Source organism: Ochotona princeps, chromosome 2 (genome assembly GCF_030435755.1).
Source record: "Ochotona princeps isolate mOchPri1 chromosome 2, mOchPri1.hap1, whole genome shotgun sequence".
NCBI lineage: Eukaryota > Metazoa > Chordata > Mammalia > Lagomorpha > Ochotonidae > Ochotona > Ochotona princeps.
Window position 1 is genome coordinate 51,373,879 of NC_080833.1, and position 19,567 is coordinate 51,393,445.

Sequence of the window (19,567 nt, forward strand, 5' to 3'; positions counted from 1 at the left end):
AGAGCAAAGAGGGGCCCAGTGGCGTGGCCTAGCGGCTAAAGTCCTCACCCTGAACGCCCCGGGATCCCACATGGGCGCCGGTTCTAATCCCGGCAGCTCCACTTCCCATCCAGCTCCCTGCTTGTGGCCTGGGAAAGCAGTCGAGGATGGCCCAAGGATTTGGGACCCTGCACCCACGTGGGAGACCTGGAAGAGGTTCCTGGTTCCCGGCTTTGGATCAGCGCAGCACCGGCCCGTTGCGGCTCAGAAGATCTTCCTCTCTGTCTCTCCTCCTCTCTGTATATCTGACTTTGTAATAAAAATAAATCTTTAAAAAAAAAAAAAAAAGAAAGAGCAAAGAGGAGACATCTTTCTCTCCTTCTCTCTGTAAAAAAATCAGACTTTCAAATAAAAATGCAATTTTTCAGACCTCAATTAGACACTAGACATCAAATAAAGATAACAGCACCTAATTAACAGAAAATTTCCAATTTGTACAAAACCATTTCAAAAAAGGTCTTGGAAGGGACTGGTGTTGTAGTGAACTAAACTGTCACCTGCAATGCTGGCATCACATATGCACCCCAGTTCAAGTCCCAGCTGTTCGGAGCCAACCACTTGCTAATGTACCTGGAAAAGCAGCAAAAGGTGGCCCAAGTACAAATGTCCCTGCCATGCCTGTGGGAGACCCAAATGAAGTTACTGACCTACCCCCAAATACTGAAGCATTTGGGAAGTTAACCAGTGGATGAAAGATATTTCTCACTCTTACTCTACTCTTATTTATAACGTTGAGTTATAAATAAATGATTCGTTTTTTAAAATTTATATAAAATTAATTAAGAGATAATGTATTTTGGTACAAAATATCTGTTACATAAAACATATTTGCCATTAACTTCTTTACAGGGATATTCTTTGCATTTGCCTTTGGTTTTGGAGGGCGCTATTCCTCTCGTCTGTCAAGAGAACATCTTTAAGTATCCTTTGTAGGGCAGGTTTGGAAGAGGCATATTCTTTCAATTTTTCTTTACTGCAGAAGAATTTTATTTCATTTTCAAAGACAAAGGAAAACTTTGATGCATATGTTATCCTGGGCTGACAATTTTTTTGCTTTTAGAATCTAGAATATGTCGCTCCATTCTCTTCTGACCTGTAGAGTTTCCTGCAAGAGGTCTCCTGTGAGTTTAATTGGCTTTCCTTTATATGTCAATTGATTTTTTTTTCACATGCACATTTAAGGATCTTTTCCTTATGTTTGATTGAAGAGAGATTGATTACCATGTGTCGTGATGAAGATCACTTTTGGTCAAGCCTGTTGGGAGTTTTGTGCCCCTCCTGGATGTTGTTTCCCCAATTCTTTCTCTAGATTAGGGAAATTTTTCCTTATTCTTTCATTAAATACATTTGTAAACCCAGCTTTTCTTTCTGTACCTTCTGGGACTCCCATAACTCTTATATTAACCCAATGTTAAAATGACAGGACAAAATACCACCAGTTCCTATAACCCTGAGTGTAAATGGATTAAACTCATCAATCAAATCTCATAGATTAGTAGACTGGATTAAAAAAAAAACATCTATTTGCTGCCTACAGGAGACACATCACACCAACAAAGATCAGCAGAAACTATATCTCATGAATTCTTATTTTTTTTTGTTAGTTTCATCTCCTCAAAGCACTTTCTTCACATTAAATTCTTCAATGACTCATAGATCATACAGTAATATTTTCTTAAAGATGGTTCTTGATTTTCATTTCTTCAGCAATACATTAGTCATTCAGTAGCATGTTATTTAACTTCATGGTGTAGTTAATTTCTGTTTTTCTTCCTGTTGTTGATTTTGTTTTGTGGCGTTTCATTTAAGGGAATGTATAATACTCTGTAATGAAGACTATCATATCTAGCAGCATATTATTTAACTTCATGGCATTACAAATTTCTGTTTTTCTTCCTGTTGTTGATTTTGTATTGTGGCTTTTCATTTAAGCGGATGTATAGTAACTGTGTAATGGAGACTATCATATCCAGATTTGAAGATACAATGCAGTATGCATCTCTACTTACAAAGATGGACTCCCAATGAAACTGTTCAATATATCTTGACATTGCCATTGTCCATGCCGACAATGATGGACATATGACTGTGTATGAAGAGCTATACTATAGTAATAACACAGGGGAACTCAGTAACGGGGGAGGGAATTGGGGAGAGGATAAGGGAAATCCCAGGGCCTATGAAACTATATCATAAAATGATAATAATAAAAAATAAAATTAAAAAACAAAACAAGACAAAAAAAAAATAGGGTTTGATTTTAGTCTCTTTTTGAAGTTAGACTGCACATTTCATTAATCTAATCTATCTTTGGCATATTCTATGTAATTATTTTGTTATATTTGGTAACAAATAGATTTAAGTTATCACTATGAGCTCACTCACCATGAGGCAGATTTTACTTGTTAATTAAATTCTAAACAAGATAGCAAATTTACCTTTTAATTTAATTTTTTAAGAAAATTAATTTTATTTCTTAGTGAACATACATTTTTGTTAATACCTTCAAAATAATATTTTGCTTTCTTCACGTATGATTGGAAAATTTGATTCATCAATGGCTGAAACAATACATTCTTACCTTTTTGAGTACTGAAATAATATAGATAAATCTTTAAAAGGTCCTTGTGCATAAAACCTTCAAATTATATCAAAACTATATTGTTCTGTCTACTTAGCTCACTGATTTATACTTGCATTGCTGGCCTGCATTCACTACTTTTTCATTCCATCTTCTGGTTGGGGAATTCTTCCCTTCTCTAGACTTGGCCATGGACCTTCCCTTTAGCCAATAAGTAAACATGATACAGACATCTCAAAATGATTTGCAGAATTTAGTTTGACCACTCTCTTGAACTTCTGCTGTGATTACATGATCAGGCCAGCCTGAAGAAGCTGAGAGTAAGCTATGGCACAGACATGAGTCAAATGTCCTCCCAAGATAAGTAATTTAGATAGACTGATTCCAACAACACCCAAACATGTGAAAGAGCCTATCCCCGGAATGGTCCACTTGAAAACTGTATTATTTATTATTTATTATTCTGTATCCCTAGGCAACAGACAGCTTATATACCCAGCAGCAAACAGACAATGTCATTAAAACAAATATGTGTGTGGTTTTGTTGCTAAATCTCCACAAGCTATTAATAATTTTCGTCTTGCACATTTCAAATCTGCACACTAATACTCCCAATTACACAGTTGTGGACAGTAATCCACCATAAAATTTTTTTAATCTTTTCTATGTTTCATTTTAAGAGAAACTTATACCTTGAATTATACTTCATTAAAATTAAATAATCTGCTTTTTACATGTGATGAATAGTTTTTTACCGATTCAAAAATACTTCTTAAACAGATTCTAAGTAGAGCATGCTACAAAGTAAACACACTTAGCATTGCTATTTTTGAGTTTTCATAATCATATGTGATACCTTCCAGTCAACACAATGAAAATGACAGCTGGTACAAGAAAAATGCTCAAAAAATTTTTCTGGAAACAGGTGAGGAATTGATCCCGTACTGATTTAACTTTACATTTTCAGTTCGTTGATAAAGCAGGCTGGGAAATGATAAAGGCCTGTAGGAATAACAGACCTGATGGAGCAGTTGAAGTAGCAGAAAGAGATGGAACACGCAAAGTTGTGGCATTTTATTAAGTAAGCATATGACCATATTTCTATTAATGTATTTGATCTATCATTCTAGCCTTCCATCCACAACAAAGCACTCACTGCTTCAGACATCTGGCCCTTGTATTTTTCTAACCACTGAATTCTCTCAGGGCAACTGCATACAAACACTATTGACATAAACACTAAAGGTCTTCGGTCAGATGGCTGTTGTCAATTCAAGGCCTTTTCTACCCTCATATCTTGCCCTACCAAGTTTTAAGGATTTCCTCCTTTCATTCAGACCACCATGTAAGAAAGAGGAAATTTGACACAATATTACTCAAAGTCAAAATGCACATGAATGTAATGATAACGCAACAGGTTCACTACACATTACTTCTTGCTCTTATACTTTTATATTTTTATTTTAATTATAAAAGTCTGAAAAATTTCTTAAACATGTATTCATACATACGTACCATTACTACTTTTCAAAAAGTAAAAGACATTTATGTACAAACATTTCCCCTGAATTCCTACATGACAGAACAATACCTGCTTAAAAAAATTCGTCACTGTCAGCGTAGCTGGTCGAAAGCTAGTCAAGTTACAAGCATCATCTCCACTTGTTGTCCTTTCAAGTGATCGTCTGCCAACAATACTAGAGTTTCTTCTCTCTGACCAAGATCCTTTTCGTTCTACCAAGGAAAACAAGAATGATATACACTTTCATAAAATTTAAAATTTGTTTTGAAACAACTTTTCAAACACAGGCTAAAATCTGCTAAAGTTTAAAATCCCTCAGCAGGGCCCGGCAGCGTGGCCTAGCAGCTAAAGTCATCGCCTTGAATGCGCTGGGATCCCATATGGGTGCCGCTTCTAATCCTGGCAGCTCCACTTCCCATCCAGCTCCCTGCTTGTGGCCTGGGAAAGCAGTCGAGGACAGCCCAAAGCCTTGGGACCCTACACCCCTGTGGGAGACCTGGAGGAGGTTCCTGGTTCCCGGCTTTGGATTGGCACGCACCGGCCCATTGCGGCTCACTTGGGGAGTGAATCATCGGATAGAAGATCTTCCTCTCTGTCTCTCCTCCTCTCTCTGTATATCTGACTTTGTAATAAAAATAATAAATCTTTAAAAAAATAAAAAATAAATAAATAAATTAAAATCCCTCAGCATACTGAGGCAGAAGAATTTCATTTCTGGAGAAATGTAAAAAAGAGTGATATCTTTTTGTAATTTTACCATGTAACATAAGTTTCTAACATATAAAGATTTATACAGGTAGCCAAAGATGAGCTACAGAGGAATTACATATTTATTCATCATAGTGGAAATCATAACGGTCTATGTTAGCACTAGAGTTTGAAACAGAATTGTGATAAGGCATTCACAGACTTTGCAAGACAATTCTGTTATTTACAATTAGCAGACAAACCAGGTGGAAGCTCAACAAGGAAATAGAAACTTGAATAAAACTTAAAATAAATTAGGGTTAGCACACGTAACTACACTCCACTAAGCAAGAACAGTAGATAAGTACATTCTTCTCAAGCACTTCCAGAACATTCTCCAAAACAATCTGCACACTAAGATGCAACATAATAAATTCAAAAAAATATTCAAATCATACAACGTATTCTCTCCAGGTACAGTAAAGTAAATAATAAATCAATAACAGAAAACATTTTGGAGAATTCACTAATGCGAAAGGCAAGATCTATAAAAGAAAATTTTAAGTTAATTTGATACTTGAAAATGAAAATACATACAAAAAACACGTACTCAGGGAAACTTTTAGGTATAAATTAAAAAGAAATATCTTAAATCAGTACTGTAAACTCATACTTCAAGAAAGCTTAAAAGAGAAACTAAATCTAAGCAGGCAAAAAAAAAAAGCAAAAAACAAAAAAAACAATATCACAATGGAAATAAATGAAACAAAACCAGAAATAAATTAGGGAAAAATTGATTAAATTAAAAACTCCTTCTTAATAAAGATAAAACTGTCTCTTTGACACAAATTCACAAACACAGTGACAAAGGTAAACAGACACTTATATCACTATCAAAATCTGCTTAACAAAAAAAACCATACACAGAGAAAATATTTGCAAATTTTGTATTAGATAAAACATGTATACAGAACATATAAAGAACTCTTAACAAGAAAACAAAAAGATCCACTTAAAAATTAGGCATCAGCTAAACATTAAAAACCTAAAAAGCCTTTAAAAATGGGCAAAGAATATAACTCTGTATTTCTAAAAAAAAGAAAAATGTACTTAACATTATCAGCTATCACTGGAAAACAGTCTGGTCATTCCTCAAAAGGTTATGCATACAATTAAGTTATGATCCAGCAATCTCTCTTTTCCATATGTATATTTAAGAGAAATAAAAGGATACTCATTTGTCCATGTAACAGTTTGTGTATGAACATTCACTGCAGAACTGTTCATAATAACCAAAAAGTGGAAACATTCAAACGTCCATTGACAAATGATAAACAAAACATGATATATCAGTATATTGGACCATCATCTGGCAATAAAAAAATTAAATACTGGGCCCACCATGTGGCACAAGTGCTTAAGCAGCTTCCTGCAACAGCAGCATTCCATAAGGCTGCTGGTTCATCTTTTAGCTGCTCTAGGTTTGATTCAATTCCCTGCTAAACTTCCTGAAAAAAGCAGAAGATGGCCCAATTACCTGGAAACTTGCACCCATGTGGGAGACATGGAAGGAGTTCCAGACTCATTCTAGCCACTGTGAAACGAACCAGTGGATGAAAGGTAATCACTCTGTGTGTGTGTGTGTGTGTGTGTGTGTGTACGTGCGCGCGTGCATGTATGCGGTGTGCATGTCCCTCACTCTGTTAATTGTGACTTTCAAATAAATAAATCTTTAATAAACAAATAAAATACTGAAACATACTAAAACATGCAAAAAGCCATAAACATTGTATATTAAAGAAGCTAGCCACTTCACTTCTCAGCCTTTTGACTAAGATCAAGTGAAGAAGCTAACCACTCATTTGCATGGGATTTCCCCAACAGGCAAATGCAGAGGAGACAGAAAATACTTGAGTGGTTGTTTAGGGCTGGGTTTGAGGATTTTGGAGGAAATGAAGAGTTACTGCTCAAAAGCAGACTGTGGTCATGGCTGCAGAACGCTATGCGCATGGGAAAAACTACTGGAATTTAGTGTAAATGGATGGATTATATGTATGAATTATATCTCAATGCAGGAGTCAGATAAAAAAGGCTAAAAAAGTTGACCTCATGCTGCAAATTAGGCAATAAAAACTATACACATTTAGAAATACGTTATAGAAATACTCTTACCTCCAGTACTAATTTCTACTTCTGTGGAATCTCTTTCTAAACTCCCAGCACTGCTAACAATATTCATTAAATGGATTGCAGTCCAAGCAAAAGGCATGCGGTATTTCCCAAGTCTTTGGCAAAACTGATCCGCTTGACTTTTTAGCTTCTCCAATTTTTCCTTATTCTGCAAAACAGAATTTGCATGTGATTACATTTGAAAAGAATAAATTAAAGGCTATTTTATGCACTACAAAGAGACAAGTTCTAAGCTCTCAGCAAAGATGGCAAAATAATCCACTTTTCAGAGATCCAAATAAGTTTCTTACCTTAACCACTGAAAAGCCTCAACTCCCTCTATAAACGTATGTATAGAGCAAGTCTGTAACCTGAGACTATGTCTTCTCAGGAGAAAAGAAAGAAGTGCTGCCAAACGTATTTATTCACCAAAAGTACTATTTTAGGAACAGAAGTGAAACAATGGTCATACCAACAACTTCTAACTACAAAACATTCCAGGCTGTGATTTCTTAAATTTTATTAATAATATGGAAGAGGCTGAGCCCACCTGAAACATTCTCACACCTAACAGCAATCAAGAGGAGGATGTGGAGGGCACAAAAAGGACAACAGTAAACAAGCTCAGAGTTAAAAGAAGTAAAAACAACGAAACTCTGAAAAATAGTATATCCAACAGTACATGCAAATCTGAAGCACATCTTGAGCCTGGCCAACTTTTTAGACAATTCTAGAAAACAGATACTATATTGTCTTACAATAGTAAACCAACAGTTCAAAACAGAAAACTTCAGCCACTTCTTTCACATAGTCTTGCCATGAAGGATGCTGCTGAGGTATTCTCTAGTGATACTGTCCTATCTTAGCATGTATAACTGAAAAATAATGGAAAAAATTAGCTAAATGATAGCATGAATTACGATTACTATCTTTATACCTCCCAAATAGGTCTTGCTCTTTTTTTCCCCCTAAGATGTATCTCTATTTCTACTGGAAAGGTAGATTTACACAGAGAAACAGAAAGAAAACTCTTTCATCCCTAAGTGACAACAACGGCTGGAGCTAAGCCAATCCAAAGCCAGAAGCCAGGAGCTTCTTCTGGGTCTAACACATGGCTGCCGGGTCCGAAGGCTTTGGCCCATCCCAGACTGCTTTCCCAGACCACAAGCAGGAAGCTGGATGGGAAGTGGAGCACCCAGGACATGAACCATGCCCATACAGGATCCCGGGCATGGATCCCATTAAGTTAGGATTTAGCTGCTAGGCTATCATGTTGGGCCCAGGACTTGCTTTTTTTTTTTTTTTTAGCTTTATGTATAAAATTAATTTCAATTTAGATCTTTTATAATTCAAAGTAAGGAATATAACTCCAACGGAATTGGGGTATGAGAATGGGTGAATCGTTGTTGGCAACAGCTCATTTAAAGTGCCTTGATACAAAAGAGAAAAAGAAGCCTCAATTTTGGGGTAGACAACAGCCGAGCACCCATAGGCGCTCATTGGTGAGTGGAACCCGGGCAGGATTTCAGCTTCCATTCCAGATGCCCTGGAAGAGGGCACAACTTACACAGAAGTGACATCCGGAGCAGGCTGATGAGCGATGCTGCGAGCAGCTACCTTCTTGGCTTTTGGAAAAGAACAATTTGGCTCCTCTGGGTGAGTTCCTTTGGGAAAGAGCTCATTCTCACACCTCTGACGGTTTCAGAACAGGAAGATCTCCCAGATGGAAGATCATTTTTCACGTTCAAGTTTGAGGATGGCTATGTTCCCCTGCTGCAATCTTTCAAAGCTTACTTTTAGTTAATAACCCAGGGTTGATTCTTGATTCTCAAGACATTCTGCTGTCAAACTGGTTGTAGGTAAAAAGTTTATAATTTCCCCTTTTATATTAGTCCTCAAGAAGAATGTCATATAGAACAAACTGTGGGAGCCAAGGTAGCGTTTATAATCACACATTTGAAGATGTCAACAGTTCCTTTGGAAACGCGGGACAAACCTCTGAGAGGCTGCCTCTGGTTGAGCCCGCTCTCGGCCACCAGTCTCACGCCACGCGCGAACATGTCTCGCCCGGTTAGTGGCCCGCAGGAGCTGCGGTGAGCGACGGTACCCCCTGTTCCGAAGCCTTTCCCAAGCATCTCAACACACTACTGAGAGACTCACAGCACCTGGGATGGTCCCCTCTCATGCCGCTGTGTCTATACTAAATTCTCCCACGGAACATCTCGAGATTCCCTGGGTCCAGCAGCGTCCTTTCTCTCGGAGCTTCGGCTGGGCCACCCTCAACACCGGCAGTGCAAAAGTGCTGCGGGCCGGAGAGAGGGATTGGCCAGGTGGCCGCCCCTCTGGACAGCCCCGGGATCTCCCCCGAACCCCCCACTCCCCACCATGCACCCTCGCCCCAAGTTGGCCTGGGGACGCGGGCTGGGGACGCCTCCACCCGGGCGCCATGGCCAGGCGGGTGCGCTGGGCTCCGCACCCCGAGACTCCAGGTCTTGCTTTTTAAGAGCCTAAATATCTACTATACTTGATTCTATGTAAAGGTATAAGAGAAAGTGTGGGCATATGGCAACAGTTAAGACATTGATCAAGATGCTTGCACTTTATATGGCAGTCCATTGGGGCCCACAGAGTACCCTGAAAGGATTTCCTCATCCTTGGAACAGCCATATTGACAGCAGTTTAGAACTATTAAAACCACCTGAGCAAAACCCACAGAGCATGTTCTACATCGGGGACCCTGGGATGACACTGGGTGGCCTTTCCCCATCCCTAGAAACTGAGGCAGTTGGGAGGCTGGGTGTGGCTTCTCCCCCTATCTTCCTCTTTTCCCCAGATACAGGAAGAAGAAAAACCCAGTTTGGAAACTATGGTATTACCCACTTTCCCTGATCCTCGACCCTTCCCAACCTAACTAGGCAGACATCATCAAAAAAAAAAAAAAAAATGCCTGCATCCATATCAAAGTGCCTGGTTTTGACTCCTGGTTCCACTCATGATCCTATATTCCTGCCAATGTGCACTCTAGGAAATGGTTCTCACCCACCCATGCAAGAGATCTGGACTAACAGGTTCCTGCCTTTGATCTAACCCCCTCCTGGCTGCCGTGGACATTTGGAGAATGAATTAGTAGACAAAGATCTTTCTTTCAGGCACTGTCTATATGTCTCACAACCTGAACCTCAGTATTTCTGCCTTCCAAATGAAATGAAAATAAGATTAAAAATTTTGTGGGGCCTGGTGGCGTGGCCTAGTGGCTAAAGTCTTCGCCTTGAATGCCCCAGGATCCCATGTGGGCACCAGTTCTAATCCTGGCAGTTCCACCTCCCATCCAGCTCCCTGCTTGTAGCCTGGGAAAGCAGTCAAGGATGACCCAATACTTTGGGACCCTGCACCTACGTGGGAGACCAGGAACAGCTCCTGGCTCCCAGCTTTGGATCACACAGCACTAGCTGTTGTGGTCACTTCGGGAGTGAATCATCGGACAGAAGATCTTCCTCTCTGTCTCTCCTCTTCTCTTTATATCCGGCTTTCCAATAAAAATGAACAAATCTCTAAAAAAAAAAGATTATCTTATTATCTTCAAATTTACCTATATTAGCTGAGAAAGCTGAGTTTTTATTTTGAATGTCAAAAAAATATAAAGCAAAGTATTTCCTAGGTTTTGGTAGTTTACTCAATATTACAAGGATACTCTCTTGGATGTTCCAGCATTAAATCTTATGTTGAAAGATCCAAAAATCACCTGTGGTCAATTCACAGTACCTGGAATTCAATATTAATTGTTCAATACTTCAGTTTTAATGAATTTATCCAGATTTTAGAGATTAGCACTGTAGATATGCTAAGTAGACTGCATTTTCTATGTTCACTAAATTCCTTATTTATCTGTAGTCAGACAAAACCCAAGAGTTTTTATATTGCTAGAAAAAGTTTCATCAAAAGTACAATATTCTAAGTAAAGAAAATATTTAACGATGTTTAAGAATTAAGCAAAATTAATGCAATTAGCTCCAGGAAAAAAATGTAGCAGAATCAATTGGTTTTACCATAGGAGAGATGTTAAAGAACACCTCAGCACATGACAAAAACCCAAAAACAAAAGGAAATATTAAAAAAGGACTAGAAGTAGGCCAACAGAAAAAAAAAACAACACACAAGCTAGAGACAACGTGAGAAGCATGACGCATGGCACTCTACCTTGGTGGCATCTGCTTCTTTGAAAATCATATATGGTTCCGCACACTCTCCAATATCTCCTTGTTGCAGGACTTTTTCCAGCTGTCAAAAGTAAAAGAGCAAAGATTAAGATTTTTAAAAAGCAGTCTGAAATGCAAAAGTCAGTTTATTAAAAAATCAATGTAATATTATTCATTAGCAGAATAACAGAAACCAGCAATATATCGTCAACTGATGTAGAGAAAGTACTAGCTGAAATTCTACATGCTGACAACACAGAAACAGCCAGCAAGCTAGGAACAGAAGCACATTACCTCAACACAAGGAAGGCCAACAAGAGAAGCTCGGAGCTAGCATTATGGCTGAAAAATGAAAACCGTCCTTTATGATAAGAGACTAAGATAAAGGTACCCACTTTTTATCTTCTTCCATTCAACAGAGTATTGGAAGTAAAAGAGAAAACAAATGGAAAGCATAAAAAAATTAACTCTGCACACGACACACTCTTTTACATGATCTTAAAAACTCTAGGTGATGGCAGGGACCCAAGCACTTTAGCAATCATCCGCCGCCTAGGATGCATTGGAAGTGGGCTGCCAGATCACAACGGGAGTAGCTGAAGAAGCCCTTTAATTTGTGATGCAAGTGTCTCAGCAGAGGCTTAACTCACTATACCACAAGACATACCCAGATCTAAAGCTTTTTTGGCTGTCTATGGCAACAACCAAATCTTCTTACTAAATAATTTCATTTTCAAGTAACCAATTTCCCAATCATCGTCTCTACCTTACCAGTTCATTCTAATATATTTTATTTTGTGTTAATCTACTATTTTCCTCATGTAAGTGTCGCCGCCCTGCAGCAGCACTAAAATGACGAGGAATCTCGAGGGCCTGGAAAAAACAGGAACCGCCACCGCAACCGGCACACACACACCAAACGAACACACACACAAACGAACAAACGAAAAAAGGGAAGGCAAACAAAAAGGGGCAGGCGAACCAAAAAAGGGAGGCAAGGCAAAAAGCCGAACGAAAAAAGTTTATTGCCGAAAGCGGGCTGCTTATATACAGTTCTCCACCAATCACCTCTCCCTGTGGGTCCACTGGGCGCTGATAGGCCAGCAATCACAGTGGGGGAGCATTAGCCTATCTCTGCGACTTCCTGTTTGCCTACTGGCGGGACAAATCCCGCCTCCTGGCCCTCGGCCAGCCACCATCTTGCGGCCCCTCATACACATGGGGTCGGCTGCTCCCCACATGTAAGAAAAGTGTACATCTGTCATCTGTATCCCTTTCTAGAACTTAATTTACTCTTCAAATAAATTTTCAAAGAGCAGCACTGACAAATATTTCCTTATTGAACTGTTCACTGTAACTAAGATTTACTGTAGCCTGAATTCATAGGAATGTATCCACAAATTAGGACATTATTCCTGTGGGTAAACTGAATTCATTTTATGACAATCCACTTTATAACCTTATTATAAAATTCATTACCTCTAATAATTGTATATAAATAAAGTGATTAAGAAATATATTTTAGGTTATTCTCTAGTCAAGGTCAAGTTAAGGTAAACTATTCTTTGAGCTACATGAAGCTAAGTAACTTTACTGAGATTTTAGAATCTGTAATGTTGGTTTTCCCAACAGCCAATCGCACTGTTCCACAGCTTTCACAACCCAGCTCTAAGTATTTAGATGATTTAGAAACTGAGTGATAAAATCGATAAAATCGTCTGTAGTTCTTATAAGGGTTCATTTTATGTGTCAACTTGGCCAGGTTATGATATCTGGTTGTCTACACAAATACCAGGCTAAAGGCTGCTTAAAGAATATTGTTTCTAAGGACAGAGGACAGAACATACTGATCAACTACCCCAGCTAAGTATTGGCAGTGAATATTGAAGTAATTGGAAACTCTAAGGTGGACTATGTCAAACAGTGGATTCTAGAAAGATTTCATTGTGCTTGAAGTGGCAAGACTGGGAACAAAACAGAACTGCTGAATTATCAAAACCTCTTGAGCAGGACCCTCCGAGTGTGCTCCACATCAGGGACGCTGAGATGGTTGGGAGGCTGGGTGTGGCTTCTTCCCTTATCTCCCGCCTTCCCCCAGGTACAGGAAGGAAAAAAAGAGAATGTGGAAATGGTGATCTCACCTACCTTCCTGTAGCCCTTAATCCTTATCAACCTAATCAACTATGTAAAAAATCATCAAAACAAAATTTTTTTTAAACGGGAGTGGGGGGGTGGGAAGGAAGACAAGAATTATATGATTTCAAAAAAAGGCTTTTTTTTTTTAAGATGATTAACATTTAAAGAACTAGACTGGGAGTAACGCAAATGATTAAGTGTGTCTCATCTAATCAGTACAAAGTTTAAAAAGCAGAGATTTCCAAAAGGAGGAATTCTCCTTAACAGAAACCCTGAGTTTCCAGTTTGCGGTCCTACAGAATCTGGACTCAAAGCGACAATGAGAAGTCAGCGCTAATCTCAGTTTTCAGTTCACCCTTCAAGCTGCAAACCTGCCAGCCCCACAACCACATGTGGCAATTTCTGAAGAAAAAAAAAATCATTGTTTCCTCATCCCTCTCTCAAAACACACAGAAATACAGACAGATAATAGAATATACCTGTGCATATGTATATAACAACTCCCCATACAAAAGAAAATTAGGTAACATCTACTGTATCTTCCCAAAATGCATAGAGTATCAATATAAAAATGAATAAAAAGTAAATATTTGTTCTTGAGAAGTATGCACTTTTGACAAAAACATAAGTATATAGAAACTACAAAAAGAAAAAACACATTTTACATTATTCTTACCTTTATTACAAGAAAAACATCCTGAGAGGGGTAAGTGATAGAAAAAATAGCTGATCTTGCCAGAGTGGTAATAGCAGCAGGAGGCACGTGAGGACGTAATAATGCTTTCATCTGCTCAGAATTAAGGTCAAAATAAAAGTTTTCTGAAATCTGAAAAACACATTTGCATATTAAATTGTAAATTCTGTATATTTTGTGAATACAACTCATATTTAGCCTTCAAATGTTCTAACAGGACATTAAACTCTAGCTTAGAGTTTATGCTGTATCACACTGAGATCAATCTTTATATATCTCAACCAAAGAAAAAGCAATGTAGAAGCTACTTAGGAAGTATAACAAGCAGTCCACAGAAACACATCCCAAATTTCTTGGACTGAAGATACAATCTCTAATAAAATATACAAAGAAATTGTTACTGAGATGAATAGTTTCAAATCGAGGTTTTATTAAGAATAATGTATAAGAAATTTTGAGAAAAAAGTCATACAGCAATTTACATTAAGAAAATCCATAATATGTCATATGTTAACTCATGACTTATGAAACAACTTTAATAAAAAGTATCTAATGAAATCTATTACAACTAAAGAGAAGTTATATAACCATACCTTTTTCTTTTCCTTGACATCATATAAAGCCAAACTTGCGAAAATGGGTTCAATTTCAATTTCAAACCTTGATGAAAAGGATTGAATAATTTTAAATAAACACAGCCGGAAAGATTCTAACTCCAAAACAAAATCAGTTAAATACCATGAAATTTTATATATCTGTGCCTAGGCCGATACTACCCTTCTTCGTGCATGTCTTCCACAGTCTGTACCAACCACCACCTCTCCAGATAATCAGCCTCAGTTTCTTAAAGAGAACTCACCACAAATTTTCTAAAATCCTTATGCCATTCTATATACATTTTATGGCACTAATTACATTTTAACCCGTAATTTGGCTCTTTACATGTGTTTGTTCTTTAAATATGTTTGTTCTACAATAAGCTTAAATAATCAATAGGACTAAAATTATAAATCAATCATTTTATGGTAACAATTTAGAAAAGGCATACTCCAGGTGTAGGCAACTGTTTTGGTTGCCTTGTATCTAGGCAAGTGTTACACTGCTGGGAAAAAGAGGTCAATAGCTGGGTAGGCACTGAGGGCCTGGTTAACACAAACTGTGTTAACTATACCAGTGTGCCAAAACAGTTGCCTAATTTTTTTAAAGATCTGAGAGGAAGGGGATGGATGAAGCACCCACTGTGCTACCACGGTTGTACAACAGTCAAGGCCATCCCACCACCATCACTGCCACCACAAGTGTGCATTGCTAAGGACTGTGAGACAGAGCACAGGTCAGAATGGGGGTCACTGAGGGCTCATCTGACATATATGATTTCTGCAGCCTTCCACAGATCAGGCTACAGCACTGTAGGTAACTGAGGGAGCTGACATGGGGTGGATCAGGAGGAATCCAGAGGATCTCCCTGGGTCAGGTCAAACCTACGCAAACAAGAACTGGGGCTGGGGGTGGACCAAGCCAGACTAGGTTGCAGCATCCACCAGCACTCACAAGAGCTGTGTTTGAGAGCCACAGCACCTGCCAGTGCGTGCAATACCCAGGGCTAGGGGCAGATCAGCCCAGGCTAGACCATAACACCTGCTGGCACATGTGAAAGAAAGAGACAGGGGAAGGGCAGGCCAGGCGAGGCCGCAGCACCTGACAGCAAAAGCCTAGGGGTGGGCCAGGCCAAGTTAGGCTGCAGCACCCACCAGTGTGTGTAAGAGCCGGGTCTGGAGGTGCAGTGGTCCAGGTACACAGAAGAGTCACATGCAGAGGTGGGCTGGACTGTACCACGCTACAGCACCCTCTGGTAAAGCTGGACTGGGCTGGACTGGGCTGGGCTGGAGTAGGATAGCAAAAATGAAAACCGGGTCTGGGGATAGGTCTGATGGGGTCCTCAAGGGTCTTCCCAACTAGACCACAGCACTGTTAGCGGAAGTAAGATCTAGGTCTTGGGCGTATTGGGCCAGGCTGCAGCATCTGCTGGTTAAAGTGAAAACTGGATCAGGATCTGGAAGGAATCCTGATTTCCTAGTATTTCTAGGCACTCAGAAAATTCATAGTTTCATATCACCTTTACTATGCCTAGAAGTGATTTCCTGGAGCCTGCATTTTGGGACAGAACATTAAGTTGCTGCCTACAATTCCAGCTCCACTTTTGATCCAGATCTCTACTAACATGTCTGGAAAAACAGCCCAAGATGATCCAATTCTTGGGCCTTGCCACCCACATGGGAGATGCAGATGGAGTTCCTGGCACATGGCTTGGGACTGGCCCAGCCCTGGCTATTACAGTCATTTAGGACATGAACCAGCAGATGGAAAATTCTCTCATTTTCTCTCGCTCTCCATCCCTCTCTCTCTCCAAAGCTCTCTTTAACTCTGCGTTTAAACAAATATATTTTTTTAAAATCTGGTTTCCTTAAATGTCAAGCTGACCATATTATAGTCTTAACGTTAAAAACATTTTTCTCATACAGGAACTTCTTAAAAGGCTATGTTTGGAGAATACATGGTTAGAAATTATTGTCAACTATTATATAAGTGTCCACAATTCAGCTCTCATGGGCTGACATGGTGACACAGCAGGTTAATCCTCCTCCCTATGGTGTCACCATCTCACATGGACAGCAGTTTGTGTCCCAGCTGTTCCACTTCCTATGCAGCTTTCTCAAAACCTTGGGACCCTGAACCCCAATGGGAGGCCCATAAGAAGCTGCTGGCTGCTGGCTTTGGATTGCTTAGCTTAAGCTATGGTAGCCATTTGGGGAATATATCAACAGATAGAACCTCTCTCTGTGTCTCTCTTTCTATGAATCTGATCTGCCTTTTTAATAACAATAAATGATTCTTTAAAAAATGTTACATTGGTAGCTTCCCACTAACATGCACAGTGGTAGGGTGTAGCTGACGACTCAAACACCCATGTGACAGACCCAGAAGAAGTTGAACGTTCCTGGCTTTGGGCTGGGGTAGCACTGGCTAGAGCAGGCACCTGAGAAGTAAACCAGCAGATGGAGAGTCTCTCCGCCAGCCCCTCTCCTCTTTCTGTGGCTTTCAAATAAATACTATAGTCCCTAACACAGAATCCAAACAGACATTTTTAAAAACGTGACCTTTATGATATACAAATTATATTTAAAAATCTGCTAAAAAGCAAGAAAGATTTTAAATTAAGAACTAAATCAAGTTAAATTGAGTTACGTATCCAGATATACAAAAGACTGTTCATTTAATTAACAAAATTTCCAGATTTATTTAACTAGATACGTTAAATGTCTTAAGTTTCAAAGAAAGAAACTGCCACAAGTACATGCAAAAATGGTTTGTATTTCTATAAGCTGCTTCTCTAAAAGGCTCCATGGAATGAAATTAGTCTTTTGTAAATCAGAACTACTAATTGATTTATACTATTACATAATATAACAACAATTTTAACTACGACATCTGCTCCTCAGTTACTGACTGCATAATAATGAGCATGCTAGTTAATATCTGCTAATCCTGTAAATCCTGGTTTTCTCATTCATATAAGGAAGTAATTAACTGCCTTACAGAATTAATTATTCTTAAAACAACACAGAGAAAGTACTTTCTAAATCCAAGTACAAACACAAGATGTACCACCTCAGTGATACAAGCAGAAGTCATTTAGCATTTTTAAAGGAAGGAAAATACACACTTCAAAATCATAAAAGAAAAAAGTCTACCAATCATTTGGTCTGGCCCACCCAAGGCAATTATAGGTGGGACTCCAAATTCAGTAATTCTATAACCAGATAATTTTTTTTAAGATTTATTTATTTTATTACAAAGTCAGATTACAGAGAGGAGGAGAGACAGAGAGAAAGATCTTCCGTCCGATGATTCACTCCCCAAGTGAGCCGTCACGGCCGAGAACCAGGAACCTCTTCCGGTTCTCCCACGCGGGTGCAGGGTCCCAAGACTTTGGGCCATCCTTGACTGCTTTCCCAGGCCACAGGCAGGGAGCTGGATGGGAAGTGGAGCTGCCGGAATTAGAACTGGCGCCCATATGGGATCCCGGTGCATTCAAGGTGAGGACTTTAGCCACAAGGCCATGCCGCTGGGCCCCAGATAATTTTTAAATTGATAATTTTATAAGGCCTATGAAAGATGTTACAAATAAACAAGTGGGGACCCAGCGTGGTGGCCTAGTGGTTAAAGTGCTCGAATTGAAAGCACCAGGATCACATATGGGCACTGTTTCATGTTCCAGTGGCCCAACTTCCCATCCAGCTCCCTGCTTGTGGCCTGGAAGACAGTCGAGGACGGCCCAAAGTCTTAGGACCCCTGCACCCACGTGGCAGAATCAGAAGAAACTCCCGGCTCCTGATCGGCTCAGCTCTGGCCATGCGGGCGCTTTGGGAATCAATCAGCGAATGGAAGATCTTTCTCTCTGCCTCTCCTCCTCTCTGTATATCTGGCTTTCCAATAAAAATAAATAAATCTTAAAAAAAATTTCATACAAATGGCCCTTGGCAGTAAAAGGTTCCCCATCTCTACTTTCAGGAAACAGATATTTTGTTTTTATATTCTCCATTCAAGAAGAGCATCTGGTAAGTACCAAAAATTTCAACGATCATTTTTTCTAATTTCTAAGATTATTTCATAGCTCTGCAAAAGAGTTATCTTATTTTTGAACCAAATATACTCTAAAGTTTAGACTCTTTCATAAGTTTGAATGCTAAATGTGTTCTAAATTATGCAGAGAACAATATTTCTCAAAAGGATACAAATCCAAGTTTGAAATTAAGATTTTGCTAAACTAAGGCTCAAGATTGTACCTTGGAAAACCGAAGTTACATAGTAAAAGAAAAAAATACTCACTTGAGAGATAAACATTTTACAAGAAGTCTTTGACCAAAATGTTCTTTGGGTACATCAGGAACACTAAGTCGTTCTATTGGTTCTTCCTGTAAATTGACAAATAACACCAAACTAATTCTGCATATCACATTTCAACATTTTATGATTTTTAAGGAATTTACATTATTAATCTTGTTAGTCTTCACAACCAAACATTGGAAGAATGACCTGCTTATCCACAAACAAAAGTTGCCTGATCATAAGAGTATACAATTCACAGAAGCTAGTCATTCAGAGTAATAAACCGACTGCAATGAAATGTGTGTTTCAGGGAGCTGCAGTCAGTCCAGTGGTTAACACCCAAGGCAGAGTGCCCAGATTCACCTTCCACATCTGGCTTCCAACTCCAGCTTCTGCACAATGCAGACCTAAGAGGCTATACCCATGGGGGATTTGGTTTGTGTTCCTGGCTCCAACTCCACCCTAGGCCCATATTTTTGTTCACTTAAGAAAAGAACCAGCAATAGGAGCTTCTTTTCTCACTCTGTCTCTCAGATTAAAAAAAATTAATTTAAACAGAAGTTGGGCCCGGCGGCGTGGCCTAGTGGCTAAAGTCCTCATCTTGAATGCGCTAGGATCCTATATGGGCGCTGGTTCTAATTCCGGCAGCTCTA

The 19,567-nt window shown here is 39.1% G+C and overlaps 1 protein-coding gene across 4 annotated transcripts in view; it reads right to left on the reverse strand.

The window, feature by feature from the left end:
• The window catches only part of DOCK7 (dedicator of cytokinesis 7), a 224,280-nt gene that overhangs the window by 149,154 nt on the left and 55,559 nt on the right, over positions 1-19,567 (reverse strand). For all 4 annotated transcript variants that reach the window (XM_004588728.4, XM_058657374.1, XM_036494308.2 and 1 more), the window contains exons 7-12: positions 18,915-19,000; positions 14,618-14,684; positions 14,007-14,156; positions 11,196-11,276; positions 7,002-7,167; positions 4,212-4,354 (exon numbers count right to left, since the gene is read on the reverse strand). In XM_004588728.4, the coding sequence (XP_004588785.3) occupies positions 4,212-4,354; positions 7,002-7,167; positions 11,196-11,276; positions 14,007-14,156; positions 14,618-14,684; positions 18,915-19,000 (693 nt within the window). The remainder of the gene's footprint in view (positions 1-4,211; positions 4,355-7,001; positions 7,168-11,195; positions 11,277-14,006; positions 14,157-14,617; positions 14,685-18,914; positions 19,001-19,567) is intronic.